At 39.1% G+C, this 14,562-nt stretch overlaps 1 protein-coding gene across 4 annotated transcripts in view; it reads left to right on the top strand.

Annotated features, from left to right (window-relative positions):
- The window catches only part of nebl.S (nebulette S homeolog), a 129,595-nt gene that overhangs the window by 52,442 nt on the left and 62,591 nt on the right, over positions 1-14,562 (top strand). For 2 of the 4 annotated variants that reach the window (XM_018269117.2, XM_041567426.1), the window contains exons 3-4: positions 2,081-2,165; positions 8,327-8,434. In XM_018269117.2, the coding sequence (XP_018124606.1) occupies positions 2,081-2,165; positions 8,327-8,434 (193 nt within the window). Of the gene's footprint in view, positions 1-2,080; positions 2,166-8,326; positions 8,435-9,350; positions 9,467-14,562 lie in introns of those variants that run through there. The other 2 variants (XM_018269116.2, XM_018269114.2) reach the window with 2 other exon arrangements.

Raw genomic sequence — 14,562 nt, forward strand, 5'->3', positions numbered from 1 at the left:
GCTGTAGTTTTTATTTTTTAATTACACTATCTACATTACATATGATTTACTCTACCAAATAAAATGTTATTCCTAAAGCAACAAATGTATTTTTTAGCTAATAAATTGGTGTGTAGGCAGCCGTCTCACTTTTCAGCACTGTTGCTTAATGATGTGGGTAAAGACTACTCAGTACTCTGCTTATTTCTTCAAGTAATTCAAATCAAATAAACTTTGAAAAAAATGAAACTCTTATACATTCCCAAACCTCAGCTACTAGGAGTCGCTTCAGCAAATGTGTCTGTGTATAAAGTTCATCTTATACACAGAGTATTTAGATCCCTGCTTAATCCCAACACAGAAAAAATAATGTTCTCTCCTCTGGATCCATCTCTCACTGTGGCCACCCCATATACTGAAGGGAACTAAATTATTAAGCAACATGAGTTAATTAAATACTCTAGTAATAAGATTAACCTTGTCCTCAGGAAATTGGTTACAACCCTCACACAATGACCCCCATATCAGCACTCTTTTATCTTTTCCTGCTTCTTCTCCTTTCACTTTCACTTCTGCACCACCCACCAAGAGCACTCTAATCAAGCTGTTTAGGTGGAAATACAAACAGGCAGTTGGCTTTTTATTAGGATTCCACATACTACAACTATGCTCTCTGCACAATTAATAGGGTGGCCTTCAAAGAATGAATATACTTGTGCAATGAGCTGCCTTTAATGCCTTAAACTAAATCCTATAGCTCCATATTCCTAATTTACTGTACCTGCCAAGCACTAATTTCAGTTACAGTACAGCTCTAGTATATTAGGAGTCTTATTTTAATTACGGTAAGTACAGAGTAGGTGGAGGCACCATTCTATAACCCTTATGGATTAAACTTTCTCTCTTTATTATTAATAAGAAGATGTCCATATTCCACCATTGATGCCAACATTCACCTTCATAGTAAAAGAGTTTTAATGGGTTTTGCTGGAATGTAAAGTCTCCATGTTGGAATGTTGAAATGTATGGGACTTAAAGGAATTGTTCAGTGTAAAAATAAAAACTGTGTAAATAAACAGGCTGTGCAAAATAAAAAACGTTTCTAATATAGTTAGTTAGCCAAAAATGTAATGTATAAAGGCTGGAGTGACTGGATGTCTAACATAATAGCCAGAACACTACTTCCTGCTTTTCAGCTCTCTTGGTTTACAGGTTTACAGGTTTACCAGGCAGTAACCAATCAGAGGCTTGAGGGTGGGCCACATGGGTCATATCTGTTGCTTTTGAATCTGAGCTGAATGCTGAGGATCAATTGCAAACTCACTGATATGTACCATGTGGCCCCCCTTCAAGTTGCTGACTAACTCAGAGTTAGAGAGCTGAAAAGCAGGAAGTAGTATTCTGGCTATTATGTTAGAAGTCCAGTCACTCCAGCCATTTTTGGCTGACTATATTAGAACTTTTTTTATTTTGCACAGCCTGTCTATTTATCTAATTTTTATTTTCACACTGAACTGTTCCTTTAAAGGAGAAGCAAAGGCATCCTGCACTTGGGGGTGCCAAATGTTAGGCACCCCCAAGTGATTGTATTTACTTACCTAAAACCCTGGGCCGATGCTCAGCTCAGCAGAAAACTGCCCGGAGTTATTCCAGCGAGCACCTTGAGCGATCCTCTTCCAGCTTCTTCTTGCTTCAAATTTCCCGGGGCAAACACATGCGCAGTTGAACAAAATAGCCAGCATTTAGTTAAAGTTAGGCTTTTCGTTCTACTGCGCATGCGCAGCCTCGCGAAGAAAGCGGAAGATGGGAGAGAAGCGCTATGTGGTGCTCACTGGTATAACCCTGAGCCGGTGCAGTTTTCTGCTGTTAGGAGCACTGGCCCAGGAGTCAATACAATCACTTGGGGGTGCCTAACATTTGTCACCCCCAAGTGCAGGATGTCTTTCCTTCTCCTTGAATATGTTGAGGACAGAGTTGTTGGGTTGAGATTCATGTTATGGATCTGCCATTGTACTAGAGATTCATATTTGATGATGCCTTCATAAGGCCCAATACATGTTTAAACATACTAATTGATATCTACATTGTTCATCTTTTCTAGACACTATCCAAAACAGTCCTTCACCACAGTGACAGATACTCCTGAAAACCTTCGGCTAAAACAGCAAAGTGAAATTCAAAGTCAGGTAAAGAAGAAAAAAGGGCAACAATACCTTCTGTAAGACTGATTGTCCTTTATTACTGTGTTCAGCACATGGAAGATGGTGCATGCAACATGATATTCCAGATTAAGTTTCATTGCCTTCTATGTGCCATATGCTTGGTATAAATGCTCTGCAGATTTCCCTAAAAAGACATGATTGTGATGACTTGAAGTCTGCAACACTGCTGCTCTTATACAGACCAAGTCTTTTTAATACTTTATCCATATAATAATGTTAAAGAGTTAAACCCCTCTAAAGAGAAAAGCCAAATGCTTCCATTGTTGCCCCTCCCTGCTTCCTCCATGCATAATCTATTACTTGAAAAAGTGTCCCTGTATGTAACGCTCGCCTATTGATGCAGAATAGCACAGCAGAGCTCATGGGTGCCGTCTTCTGTATATTTGGATTTTTTGCTAAGGGGACATCTTCTCTGAGCATTTGGAGCATTCACAGTTGAAGCCAGTTGGGTATTAGAACCAACTGCACATGTGCTAAAAAGCTCTGTAAATCACCAAAGAGAAAAAAAAGGAACCAAAGATACAGAAGATGGCACCCATGAGCTCCGCTCTGCTACTCTGCATCAGCAGGTTGATGTTACATCCAGGAACATGTCATCTATCAGTGTCGGACTGGCCCACCAGGATACCAGGAAAACTCCCGGTGGGCCCAGGGGTCAGTGGACCCTCATTCTGCCAAACATTTGCCATTTTTATGACAATTTCTTATTTCCTTAATAAAGAGGCTAAATAGTGGTATATAAATTATAGTATGTAAAGAAAAAAGACTAGGAGAATAGAAGTTGAGTGAAGAGAGGAAGAAAATAGTACTGAGAGTGGGCCTCTGGTCTAAGGTTTTTGGATGGGCCCCCGGTGCCCCGGTCTGACACTGAATCAAGTAATAAACTATGTGTGGAGGAAGCAGGGAGGGGCGACAAAAATGGACCATTGACCATTGAGAGGTATGCAGTTCCATACCGAGGAGACTGCAGTGTGCTCTCCAGGCAAAACCCACCAGACTCAAGTTGTTAGGACCCAGGTTAGTCTTTGAAATCTGTTTAAGGCAACACTGAGAGATCCTGGTATGCAGGAAGATAGTCACCTAAGGTTGCTGGGAGGAGATAGTAAGGCCAGGTGATAGTAAGTCCAGGTGAACAAGCCTGCTAGCTGCTTTCCTGGTCCAGTGGAAAGGACACAGAGCCAGGTCTGAAGCAATGGGGATTGGCACCCATGAAATTTATAAAACAATTGTATTTCCTGTGCATCCTCAGTGTTTTTTTACCCCCATAATTTTTTGAGAGAGGAACAGCCATAAGTGAGCCATACTGTATATACTTGTGTCCATTTTAGTGCAACAGCCCCTGCAACTGTGTTTGTAAATTACCCTTTATTTATATTCACAATGATGCTGGGGAAGAAAAACTTAACTTTTCATAAATGGGGCAGAAATGGGGGGAGTTAGTGTTTTGGTGGAGTAAGGATAAGGTTATAAGGCTATGAACTAAGATAATGGAGCAATGTTTGGGCTAAACATTACACTGTAATGTCACACAGGAGGGTAACAATGTCACAGTGCAAGAGGTAGGAGTCTTTTCTACTCCATGGAATAATGAAAGTGGGAGAAGATTGAATGCGTTTTTATATTATACCCTTTACAGTTTACACCATTGGGTAGGGCAGGCAGGGGGGAAGCAAGGAGTTGAAGTACGGTTGCCATCTGACCGGTATTTTACCGACCTGGGCAGTAAAAATTATGGTTGATCTCAATGTTATTAATAGGGAAAAAAGATAAATATATAGGAAGGCCGGTATTTTTTCCAGAAAAGATGGCAACCCTAGGTTGAAGGAATGATAACTGTATGACAGCACAGTTTTCATTATTTATGAATACTTGGTAAGGTCAAGACTCCCCAGTAGACTGGAATTCACATTTTAAATGACATACAAGCTAGGGGCATGCCAATATGCAACCCACCTCCCAAGCTGCATACCATAGCAGTGCTCCACTCTTGGATGACAAAGAGTTTTACCCCTGGGGGGCAGCTCAAATTTTATTGGGGCAGGGTGCAGAAAATGAATGGTGCTTTGTGTCTGTTTTTTTTTTTTTTTTTTGCACCTTGCACCTTGACCCTTAAAAAGAGCTCTAATAGCTTATGAAATTAGGTTTTAATAAAAATACTATTGTTGCACTTGTATTGCACACAGTGGGCTATAGCAAGGGGTACATATATTAAAAGTTGCAGCAAATTTGGAAGGGGGTTAACCTGGTTGCAGTGCTGGCTATTCATATATTGGAAACTGAGAGCTTTCTTGCAGCCATTACATATATATATGCCTTTGAGTGCATGAATAATGCAAGCTTTGATCCACCCAAGGATATCATAAGTAGAAAAGGAAACCCCTCCCTTTCCTTTAAATGACAAAGGCTCGTTTCTAATTCGAGATGCTGATTTTTAGAAGCACTGAAGTGTTTTCCATTGAATTAGGGATGCTGAATAATAACAGGCAGTTAGAGATATATCTTTATTTTTCATTATCATCACTGTGTATTTATAGAGCACAAAGCAATTCCATAGAAGAAGTATCTATAAAACCACCCACTACACAGGGAAGACAGGGCCCTGCTCTAGAGAGTTTTACACTAAATACATTTTTTTTCATTAGCATGGTCATATATGATTAATTATCATTTATATGTCCAAGATTTGCAATATGCATCTCTATAGCTATTGCTGAACTAAGTCTCAGCATCCTCCAGTAGGTGGATTTACTGTATGTTTCTGCTCCAATCCCCTGTTTGTATAATACTTTGATGATCGGTTTTCCTGCTGTGTCACACACAAGACTGAAAAAAACTGGGCCAGCAAGTGCTTATGTAAAAATTGACCTGACTTCAGTGGGAATTTGTATCAACTCAGACCATGAATGGACTGATATAAAGCCATGTAATGTAGTATAGAGGGTTTTTCCATTTTGCAGGCCAGTATAATAATCCATGTTCCTTATAGGCACAGGGTCAGTAAATAACATTAACTAAAGAGGTTAATTAAGTCTGATAGAGTTCTTTTGTCCAAGGTCTGTCTGTGACGGGTAAAAATCCAACACAAGGTGCAGTGCAAAGTGTCGGTAGGTGCAGACCATCTAGAGTTGCCACCTGCCTAAAATTGAAATTTCGCGGGCCTAGCTGACAAAATACCTGTCAAGAATGGGGTTGGTAATATATTTACTGTCACATTGGAATTACCCTTTTGTACTGACCCTTGTCCAGCCATTTAAGCCTTGATCCATCCAATTCTGTGTCTATCTTACCTCTTGTCTTTGCTGCTCCTTACAGAATTTGACCTACAGTCGGCCCATTATGTCAACCAACTTACTTAAAACTTTAAGAGAAGGCACACGTCTAGTTTCATGTGAACAGAAGTCCAGAGGGAATTTCTGCTAGAGGGAATTTCTAAATGACTAATTGCAGGGATGCCAGCTTGGTTCACTCAATTGCAAATAGTGACACTGGAAGTTGTTCAAGAGGATTGTCTCATTAGATAATGATTTAGGATACAATCTTCTTCGTTTGTATTCCTGAATACTCATCTATGCTTTCATCTGATTTTTAATTACCTCCTTTGATTTACTTTCCCTGAGGGTTTCCAATCTATTTTAAACTTTTCCACTAATAGAGATATTATATGATAATTATATATTGAGAACATGGCGAAGAGAAAACCTCTGTAAATGAATTTTTCCAACTAGTAAATGGCTGATTTTACTAAAAAGAATAAGACATTGAAAACCCCAATTTCATTCATGCGTATACCCTGTTTTTCAACTTGAGCTCACTGAATAGGGCTTACATTAAATAAACCACTGGTTCTGCTGAACCACTTTATTTACACTCCTTATAAGCTTCAACCAAGTGCACAACATGTTGTAGGGGGTCATTTTAGAGCAGAACACAGTGTGTAAAGAACATTTTTGTGCACTTTTTATACTGTGTTCTGCCTTAAATGCAGGCCTCTTCACTCCCTTATGGACCACAAGCATTCTGCAGATAGCTCCTTGAATACAGTGTTTGCTGACTATGTTGACAACGCTCTTTTCAAGTGGGGCAGCTGGGAGGAGGCACATATGCTACCCTTCCTCTAACTTATCATCATTTAGATGTGCAAGTTGTGCAGGAGGTGCAGCTTGCAATATTGCCCCATCATTAACACAGGCTTGGCTGCACCTCCCGATGCAATCTGCTCACACGTTGGAGTTAGAATCCTTCGCTCCTGCATATAGCAAAATCAATGCCATGGCTGAAACAAACAGCATGCTACCAGGCTTTTTAAGCCTTCTACCTATTAAATGAACCCATGGATTACTGGCACTACAGAGTTGCAGAAGCCCATCTGTGCAGGACATAAAAAAAGAAGAAAGCAACTGTATTCAGGCAGGCTCTATGAACAGGCTTATTTATCAAGTGTACAAAACTGAATGTGTATGTACAGGGTGCAGTGCAGGCACAGAAAGTAGATGTGCAAGAGTGTCCCCTAACTCGTCCTGAATGACATGCAAGATAGGGGCATGCCAGGGGCGTAGATATAGAGAAAGCAGACCTTGCAGCTGCAGGGGGGCCCAGGAGGTATAAGGGACACATGAGGCCCTAATTTATATATAGTTTCAATAACTATTGGTAAAACGAAACCTCTAAATATTTTGGGGGCCTAAAAAATAATTTGCTGTGGGGCCCAGAATTATCTTGTTATGCCACTGCCATGGGACATCCGTGTTTGTCTAATGTGTCTCCCATATAGTATTTTTAGACAATGTATGCGTAATTGGCTCAACTCTCTCCATTCCAGTCTATGAGACATATTTACTAAAGGGCAAACACTAGCGAATTTTAGTGAATTAGCGTAGTGGTAACGAATTTGCACCTGGCGAAGTGGTCGCAGACCACAATTTGCCCTTTAGTAAATCTGATCCTATGTGTGCATAGAGTTGCATCTATAGTCGGCATATACAAATCTCATAGGGAAAGAAAAAATGGCACTTTACACCTGTTTTCTTGCACTTTGCAGATTGCTCTACATCAGGGATCCCCAACCTTTTGAACCTGTGAGCAACATTCAGAAGTAAAAGGAGTTGGGGAGCAACACAAGCATGAAAAATGTTCTTGGGATGCCAAATAAGTGCTGTGATTGGCCATTTGGAACCCCTTTATGGATTGACAACCTAAATTGAGTCTCTGTTTGGCAAAACACTTGGTTTTTATACAACCAAAACTTGCCCCCAAGCCTGGAATTCAAAAATAAGCTCCTGCTTTGAAGCCTCTGGGAGCAACATCCAAGGGGTTGGAGAGCAACATGTTGCTCACGAGCTACTGGTTGGGGATCACTGCTCTACATGAACCCAAAATGTTGTTTTTTTGGAAAGTTTTTTATTCTATTTAACATTCAATTTTGGTGCAAAACCTTTTCTTAGTTTAGCTTTTAATAATATTAAACATATTGAAATATTGGTACATTGTATATTGACACTACTGATAATAAATGACACTTTCCCAATAAAATGGCCAACACATTAGCGCTTCCAGTCTTGCACAGTACAAATTACATTTAGGGTTCTGTTTTTTTTTTGTACATTACTACACAAATTCTAACAAGCCATTTAGACAAATTATTTACAACTGATTCTGCCACCAATATTTCAATAGTTAGTTGCATGTTAGTTGCATGTTAGTTGCATGTTAGGTCTTTTGCACTAATGGAATTTGGCTTGGTGCTGATATTTATGCATACAACATTTCTGTTGCTCTCCTCAATTTGGTGTGTATTGTTTGTGTGTTGGACTGGGTTTCCTAGGGCCCACCAGACAACTCAACACTCTGGCTCACTTTCACAATAAGATAAAGGTATTGTATAGGTTTGTATATAGGCCTGCAGTGGACATAAGATTTGGATAAAGGGATTTCTCCTAAATTGAGGTCTGGGTCCACCAGAAGATCCTCTGCTACTCAGACAGGCCAGACTGACTATGCCTATATGTGTATGCACAAACATACAGCTTAAAAAGAACATTGTACTGCCACACATTTTTGGCCTTTAGGAGAATGATGAGAACATTGAGTTTAGTAGAAACCATGGTGGGTTTTTTTATATTTTGCAGGTAAAATACAAAAAGGAATTTGAAGAAAACAAAGGAAGAGGCTTTAGCATTGTCACCGACACTCTTGAGTTGCAAAGACTGAAGAAGACGCAGGAACAAATTAGTAATGTATGTAGAATCTCCCTCTATTGACAACCACTGGTTCTTTTCACCTATGACAGTCTGTTCAATGTTTTGAAAGAAAAGATGTGAGACTGTGCGTGTGCGTGTCAGGTTCAGGTTTGAGTGTGTCTTATATAACCTCAACAACATTTCCTCCAAGTCATTCAAATAGAGAAGATGATCAGTCTATGCACAGAGATATCGGTGCTATGAAGATTGCTGCCCTGTATGGAAACAGCCAAACCTTCACCTATAAGTTACTTGTGAGTAATATTTATTTTAATAAATTTTGATTTGTAAACAAGTTTACAAGTTTTGCTTCTGAAAGTCTGATCTTTTTCCTTTATCTCTGCACATTGTTGAAGTTCCAAGATGACACACTGAAAAAATAGATGCAGAATATAAACAATATAATTCAAAGGCTTTTCTAAATATTACCATGGCAGAACAGCACAACTGTTTCCTCATTTTCAGCAACTTTGCCAACTTTTAAAGTGACCGGCTGCAACATGCCGAACATTGCCAAGGGACATCCTCTCGTTTTAATGGGCATTTGAAAAAAAGCTTGCAGAAATGTGTTTCCCAGTGTGGTGAATTCTTATATGATTCAATTTCAGTTTTCTCAGCTGGAAACGAAGGACTTGACTTGAAGTAAAAAAAAAATACATTTTCATTGGTTTGCAATTGAACGCTTTGATCTTTTCCTTTTGGTGCCGTCTGTTTTTCTCTTACAGCTCATTAGTGAAGAGATATATTTGAACTTAAGTCTTGCTAATATCCATGCATGTTCAACAATTCTCTTGAGGATGAAGTCAACTTGTTTTAGAAGCAGGAGTTCCACTGTGATCTTGTCTTAAGTTTTCATATATGAATATTTATATTATCAGTTATGGATACTTCAACATATTCCAATTCAAAGTCATGATCATGATGTTCAACGTGATCTAATGTAATTCATATACAATGTTGCTGGGAATGCTGGAAGGACACTGGGAAAGAAACTATGTGATGGAACTACAGCAGTTTGAACAGTCACAGGTAAGCTGTCTTTAGATTTCACAACCCTCACAACACACAAGTTTGCTTTTGGAAGCATGGCTTCTGGTTTGGACAGGGTTGTCTTAGTCAGATCTCATCCTCCCAGATCCAGGCATTACAAAACACTTAATTGCAGGTTTAATGGGATTCTGTCATGATTTTTATGATGTCGTTTTTATTTCTAAATGACACTGTTTACACCGCAAATAATTCACTCTACCATGTAAAATGTCACTCCTTTCAGGCAGAGTTTTTTAATGAATGATTGTCCAAAAAATCTTTGTAATACTGCGTTGATCCGACTCCTGGAAACTCGTCTCCCTCGAGTGTTATGAAAAAATCCCAAAAATATATAGAATATAGAGTCAGCGATATAAAGCTCCAGCAGTTGTGTGCGTAGCGTATCAGGTGGTAAAAAGACGGAAAGAAGGGAAAAAATAATACTATATAGTGTAGTTTTATGGGAGTTGTAGTTCCACAACCACACACACTATCTAACCTTATTTAGTGCAATTGTGCACGATATAGTTCAACCTTTCATATCTTCACCAAGTTGTACAGTAGGTGGATAATTACAATGTGTATGTTATTTCTGCAGGCAATAAATATCTCTCAAAGGTGTCTTGTCTGCAACTGTTCTCTCACTGTTTGTAAAATATGGAGCATAGAAATAGTATAGATCCCTTTATTTACTTAAAAAAATATTTAAAATTACACTCACAATTGTGGGTTTAAAATAAGCGTGTCAGTCCTCCTTTATAATCGCCAGCTATTTTTTCTCCTACTCAATGTAACTGAAGGTGTCTCAGTGGGACATGGATTTTTACTATCGAGTGTTGTTCTTATATCTACCAGGGAGCTGTTATCTGATTACCTTCCCATTGTTCTGCTGATGGGTTGATGGGGGGAAGGGAGGGGGTGATATCACTCCAACTTCCAGTACAGCAGTAAAGAGTGACTGAAGTTTATCAGAGCACAAGTCACATGACTGGGGTTACCTGGGAAACTGACAATATGTCTAGCCCCATGTCAGATTTCAAAATTAAAAATAAAAAAATCTGTTTGCTCTTTTGAGAAATGGATTTCAGTGCAAAATTCTGCTGGGGCAGCACTATTAACGGATGCATTTTGTATAAACATGTTTTCCCCTTTAAGGATAAGCACACTTATACCCCTTGCACCTTCACTCTGTGGGTTCCATTAGTTGCAAAGGGTGGCACCTAATATTCTTTTTTTTTTTTTTTTTTTGTAACTTAAATTTTATTTGGTTTAGCATTTAAGTTTCCATGCATAATAAAAACACAAGATACAGACATAACAGGAAAACAAGTCATGTATGGCATTGATACATAATTCTCTGCTGATAAAATAAACAGAAGGGAAGAGGGTGTGTACATGGATGTCAGAGGGAATATACAGAGTTACAAAAATGGTAGAAAGTATTGGTCGACCAGAGGGCTACATGCGGGAGACAACAAGGCAACAAACTATCATAGTCTTAATCATACACGCAACCCCCCCCCCGTCCTGCACAAGTGCTTGAGACACATAATAGGCCCATTTCGACCAAACCTTGTCGTGCTTAGGCAAGGATCCGTGATGTTTGGCTGTCATTTCTTCCATTAATTTCATATCACGGATACGTGAGATTGTCTCGCCTATGGTTGGAACACGAGAAGACTTCCAATTGGAAGTAATAGACAATCTGGCAGCAGTGTATATAAAATTTAGAAGTTTCTGGTCCGGGGGGAGACACCTATATGTGGAAGACCCAGTATTGCATTAGAGGCTTGTATTGGAATTGCATAGAAAAAGAGTTTCGTTACCAGATCCCCAATAGCCTTCCAAAATTCAGATAGTCGTGGGCAGGACCACATTATATGGGAGAGAGAGCCCTCTTGTCCGCAAGCCCTCCAACATAATGCCGATGTGGCAGGAAACATTTTGTTCAATTTCACCGGAGTGTAGTACACCTAATATTCTTGACTTGTGGAAATAATTTTTATGAAAAGCCCACAGCACTCAACAGTTGGGGAGAACAACTAGTAAGCAGGGAAAATTACATACATATATGGAGCAGAGGGTTCTAGGTTTTAGGCTGAGTAACCTCATTGCTCATTGCTGTTTTTGTGTTCCCCTTAACACAGCAGCTTAATTAGCTGCTCACTCTGCCTACCTTGTCCCAGGCCTGCAAAGACCTTAAAGGAGACAATACTTGTTTGATGCAATCTATCAATAATTTTGTCATCAGGTTCTTGAGCCCCAGATTGACATTTGGTGCAGACCCACATGAAAGTACAATTTGAATGAGCACTATGGGATGTGTTTTTATGTTTGTTAGTGCTCTAGTGCTTGTATTTGGGGTCACATTAAATGATCCATTAAGTCATCTTTTCCTTTCTACAAGGTGGCTACATTAAATACTACAAATTAGTTATTGTATTAGCCAATATAAGACAATTAGCAAGAGATGCTCTTTGATCCTTTATGAATGAGAGAACATGCAACCAGATAGTGTTTAAAGGGGTTGTTCATCTTTAAACTAACTTTTATGGTGCATATTCTGAGACAAATTGCAATTGGTGGTTTTTGTGGTTATTAAGGTTTTTAATTCAGTAGCTTTCCAGATTGCAATTTCTGCAATCTGATTGCTAGGGTCCAAATGACCGTAGCAACCATGCACTGATTTGAATAAATTACTGGACTATGTATGGAGAGGGCCTGATTAGAAGGATGACTAGTAAAAAGTAGCAATATCAATACATTTGTAGCCGTTCACAGCGACCCCCATTTGAAACCAGGAAAGATTCAGAAGAAGAAGGCAAATAATTAAAAAACTTTTTAAAAGAAAAAAATTAAAGGAAGACTATACCCCCAAAATGAATTGGCATATTAAAGAATCTTACCAAACTGGTAAATATATTTAATTAAATATTGCCCTTTGACATCTCTTGCCTTGAGCCACCATTTCATGATGGTCTGTGTGCTGCCTCAGAGATGACCTGACCAGAAATACTGCAGCTCTTACTGTAACAGGAAGTGTGGAAGCAAAAGACAGAACTCTGTCTGTTAATTGGCTCATGTGACCTAACATGTTTGGTATGTTTGTGCGCACTGTGAAGAGAGAGACCGACATTGTTTGTGGAGGTAAAGTTTTCCTTTAAGACTAATTGAGTTGCTTAGAATTATCCATTCTATAACATACTAAAAGTTAACTTTAAAGGGCATGTAAAGGCAAAAAAATAAAATCCCATTTTTACTTTCTTTAATGAAAAATAAACCTATATCCAATATACTTTAATTAAAAAATGTGTACCGTTTTTATAAGAAACCTGACTGTATGCAGTGAAATTCTCCCTTCATTTACTGCTGTGGATAGGAATTGTCAGACGGTCCCTAACTGCTGAGCAGGGAAACAATCATACTTATGAACAGCAGGGGGAGCCCCCCCCCTTACTTCCCAGCCATGCAGAATTCAAGCAGCTTTGTTTATGACAATCCCTAAGCAGCCCAGACCACACTGAGCATGTGCACAGTCTTAGTCTTGCAAAGATGTTTAACAAAGTTACAAGATGGTGACCCCCTGTAGTCAACTTTGAAAGCATAAATTATTTGTTTGATTAGGCTTGTGGTGCAGTAAGTTCATGTTTATATTTAGTATAACAAATACAGCATTTCTAGCCTTATTCTATTTTAGACTTTACATGCCCTTTAAGTTCATTTTCACGTTTCCTAATTTAAAGTAAAGGCTTTGAATGCCAGCCAATTTACACAGAGTGGAATAGAACAGGGTCATAAAACTGATGACACAGGAACCCTGTAACTTGAGAACCAGCCCTGTTGATTCTACAGCTTGTGGCATGTAAACAGTTAATGCTTGTAACAGACCTTTATATCCCGTGTGCCTGGTTATACAGGTGGGAAACATAGGTGAGAGGAAGAGGCCATATATACAGGCTTCACACACTCAGTGTTTAACTAAGCTTTGCATTCTCATGAGAACTGAGGAGATATAAAACAATAGATCTTTGTGCACAACTAGCTGAGATTATAAAGCATCAATTGTGCCGAGCCACCAGAGTATTCGTCTGTGCACCATTTATCACATTATTGAAGTCAATTAGCTGTGAATTTAGAGTCACTCACAACTCAAAATTTGCTCATACACCCAGAAAGTTCAAGGTTCTTAAACAAACCCCAGTGCATCTGTCAGCTCCTCGGCTTTATTATGCATAGAGAGCACATAACATAAATATAGTCCAAGCCATGAAAAATTAGGACAGCATCGTGTAATGAATATGGCATGGTATGCTTCTGCGTTACAGGGAATTAAACATTACTGCTGAGGATTTCTGGTGATTAATGGCACAGTGTGTTTACATATGTTATAGTAAATTACACACTTGTACCTTTGGCCCATAGCAAATTGATTACCATAAGATTAGCATTGGGACAAGCTATGAAAGATCATGTTAGGACAATCTCTTTGTAAGTTATCTGACCTACATTATATAGAAACTGTGCAGAATTCCCTGGGAGATTTATGGCTGAATGCTGTTAGGCAAATTCACTAGCAGAAAGCTGGACCGTGCTAGACACAGTTCAGAACAAGTATAAAAGGGGTTTCTGTGGGAATAGGATACAGGATTAATGTTAAGAAAAAAGCAATTTTCTAGATTAGAATATTAAAAATTAGTGATGGGTGAATTTATTCGACAGGCGTGAATTCGCGGCAAATTTGCGCGATTCACCGGCGGCAAATAAATCCGTGAAACGGCCACGAAAATTCACTGGTGTCAAAAAAAATGGATGCCGGCGTCCGTTTTGTGTACATTTTCGCCAGCGAATGTGCAAAAAATGGAATGTCCAAAAAACAGATGCCGGCATCAAAAACGGATGGCGAAACGGCAGCCGGCCGGCTACGTTCCACGAATTTTTCGCCGTTTTTTTCGGCGAAGCGAAATGGCGCAAATTCGCCCATCACTATTAAAAATTACATCATCGGCCATAATAGATGTAACTGTATTTATAAGATCAATATTATAGCAGCTGCTAATTTTACATAGGTTTTAAATTCCCCAAATTTACAAATGCAG

The sequence above is a fragment of the Xenopus laevis genome, chromosome 6S, assembly GCF_017654675.1.
Source record: "Xenopus laevis strain J_2021 chromosome 6S, Xenopus_laevis_v10.1, whole genome shotgun sequence".
NCBI lineage: Eukaryota > Metazoa > Chordata > Amphibia > Anura > Pipidae > Xenopus > Xenopus laevis.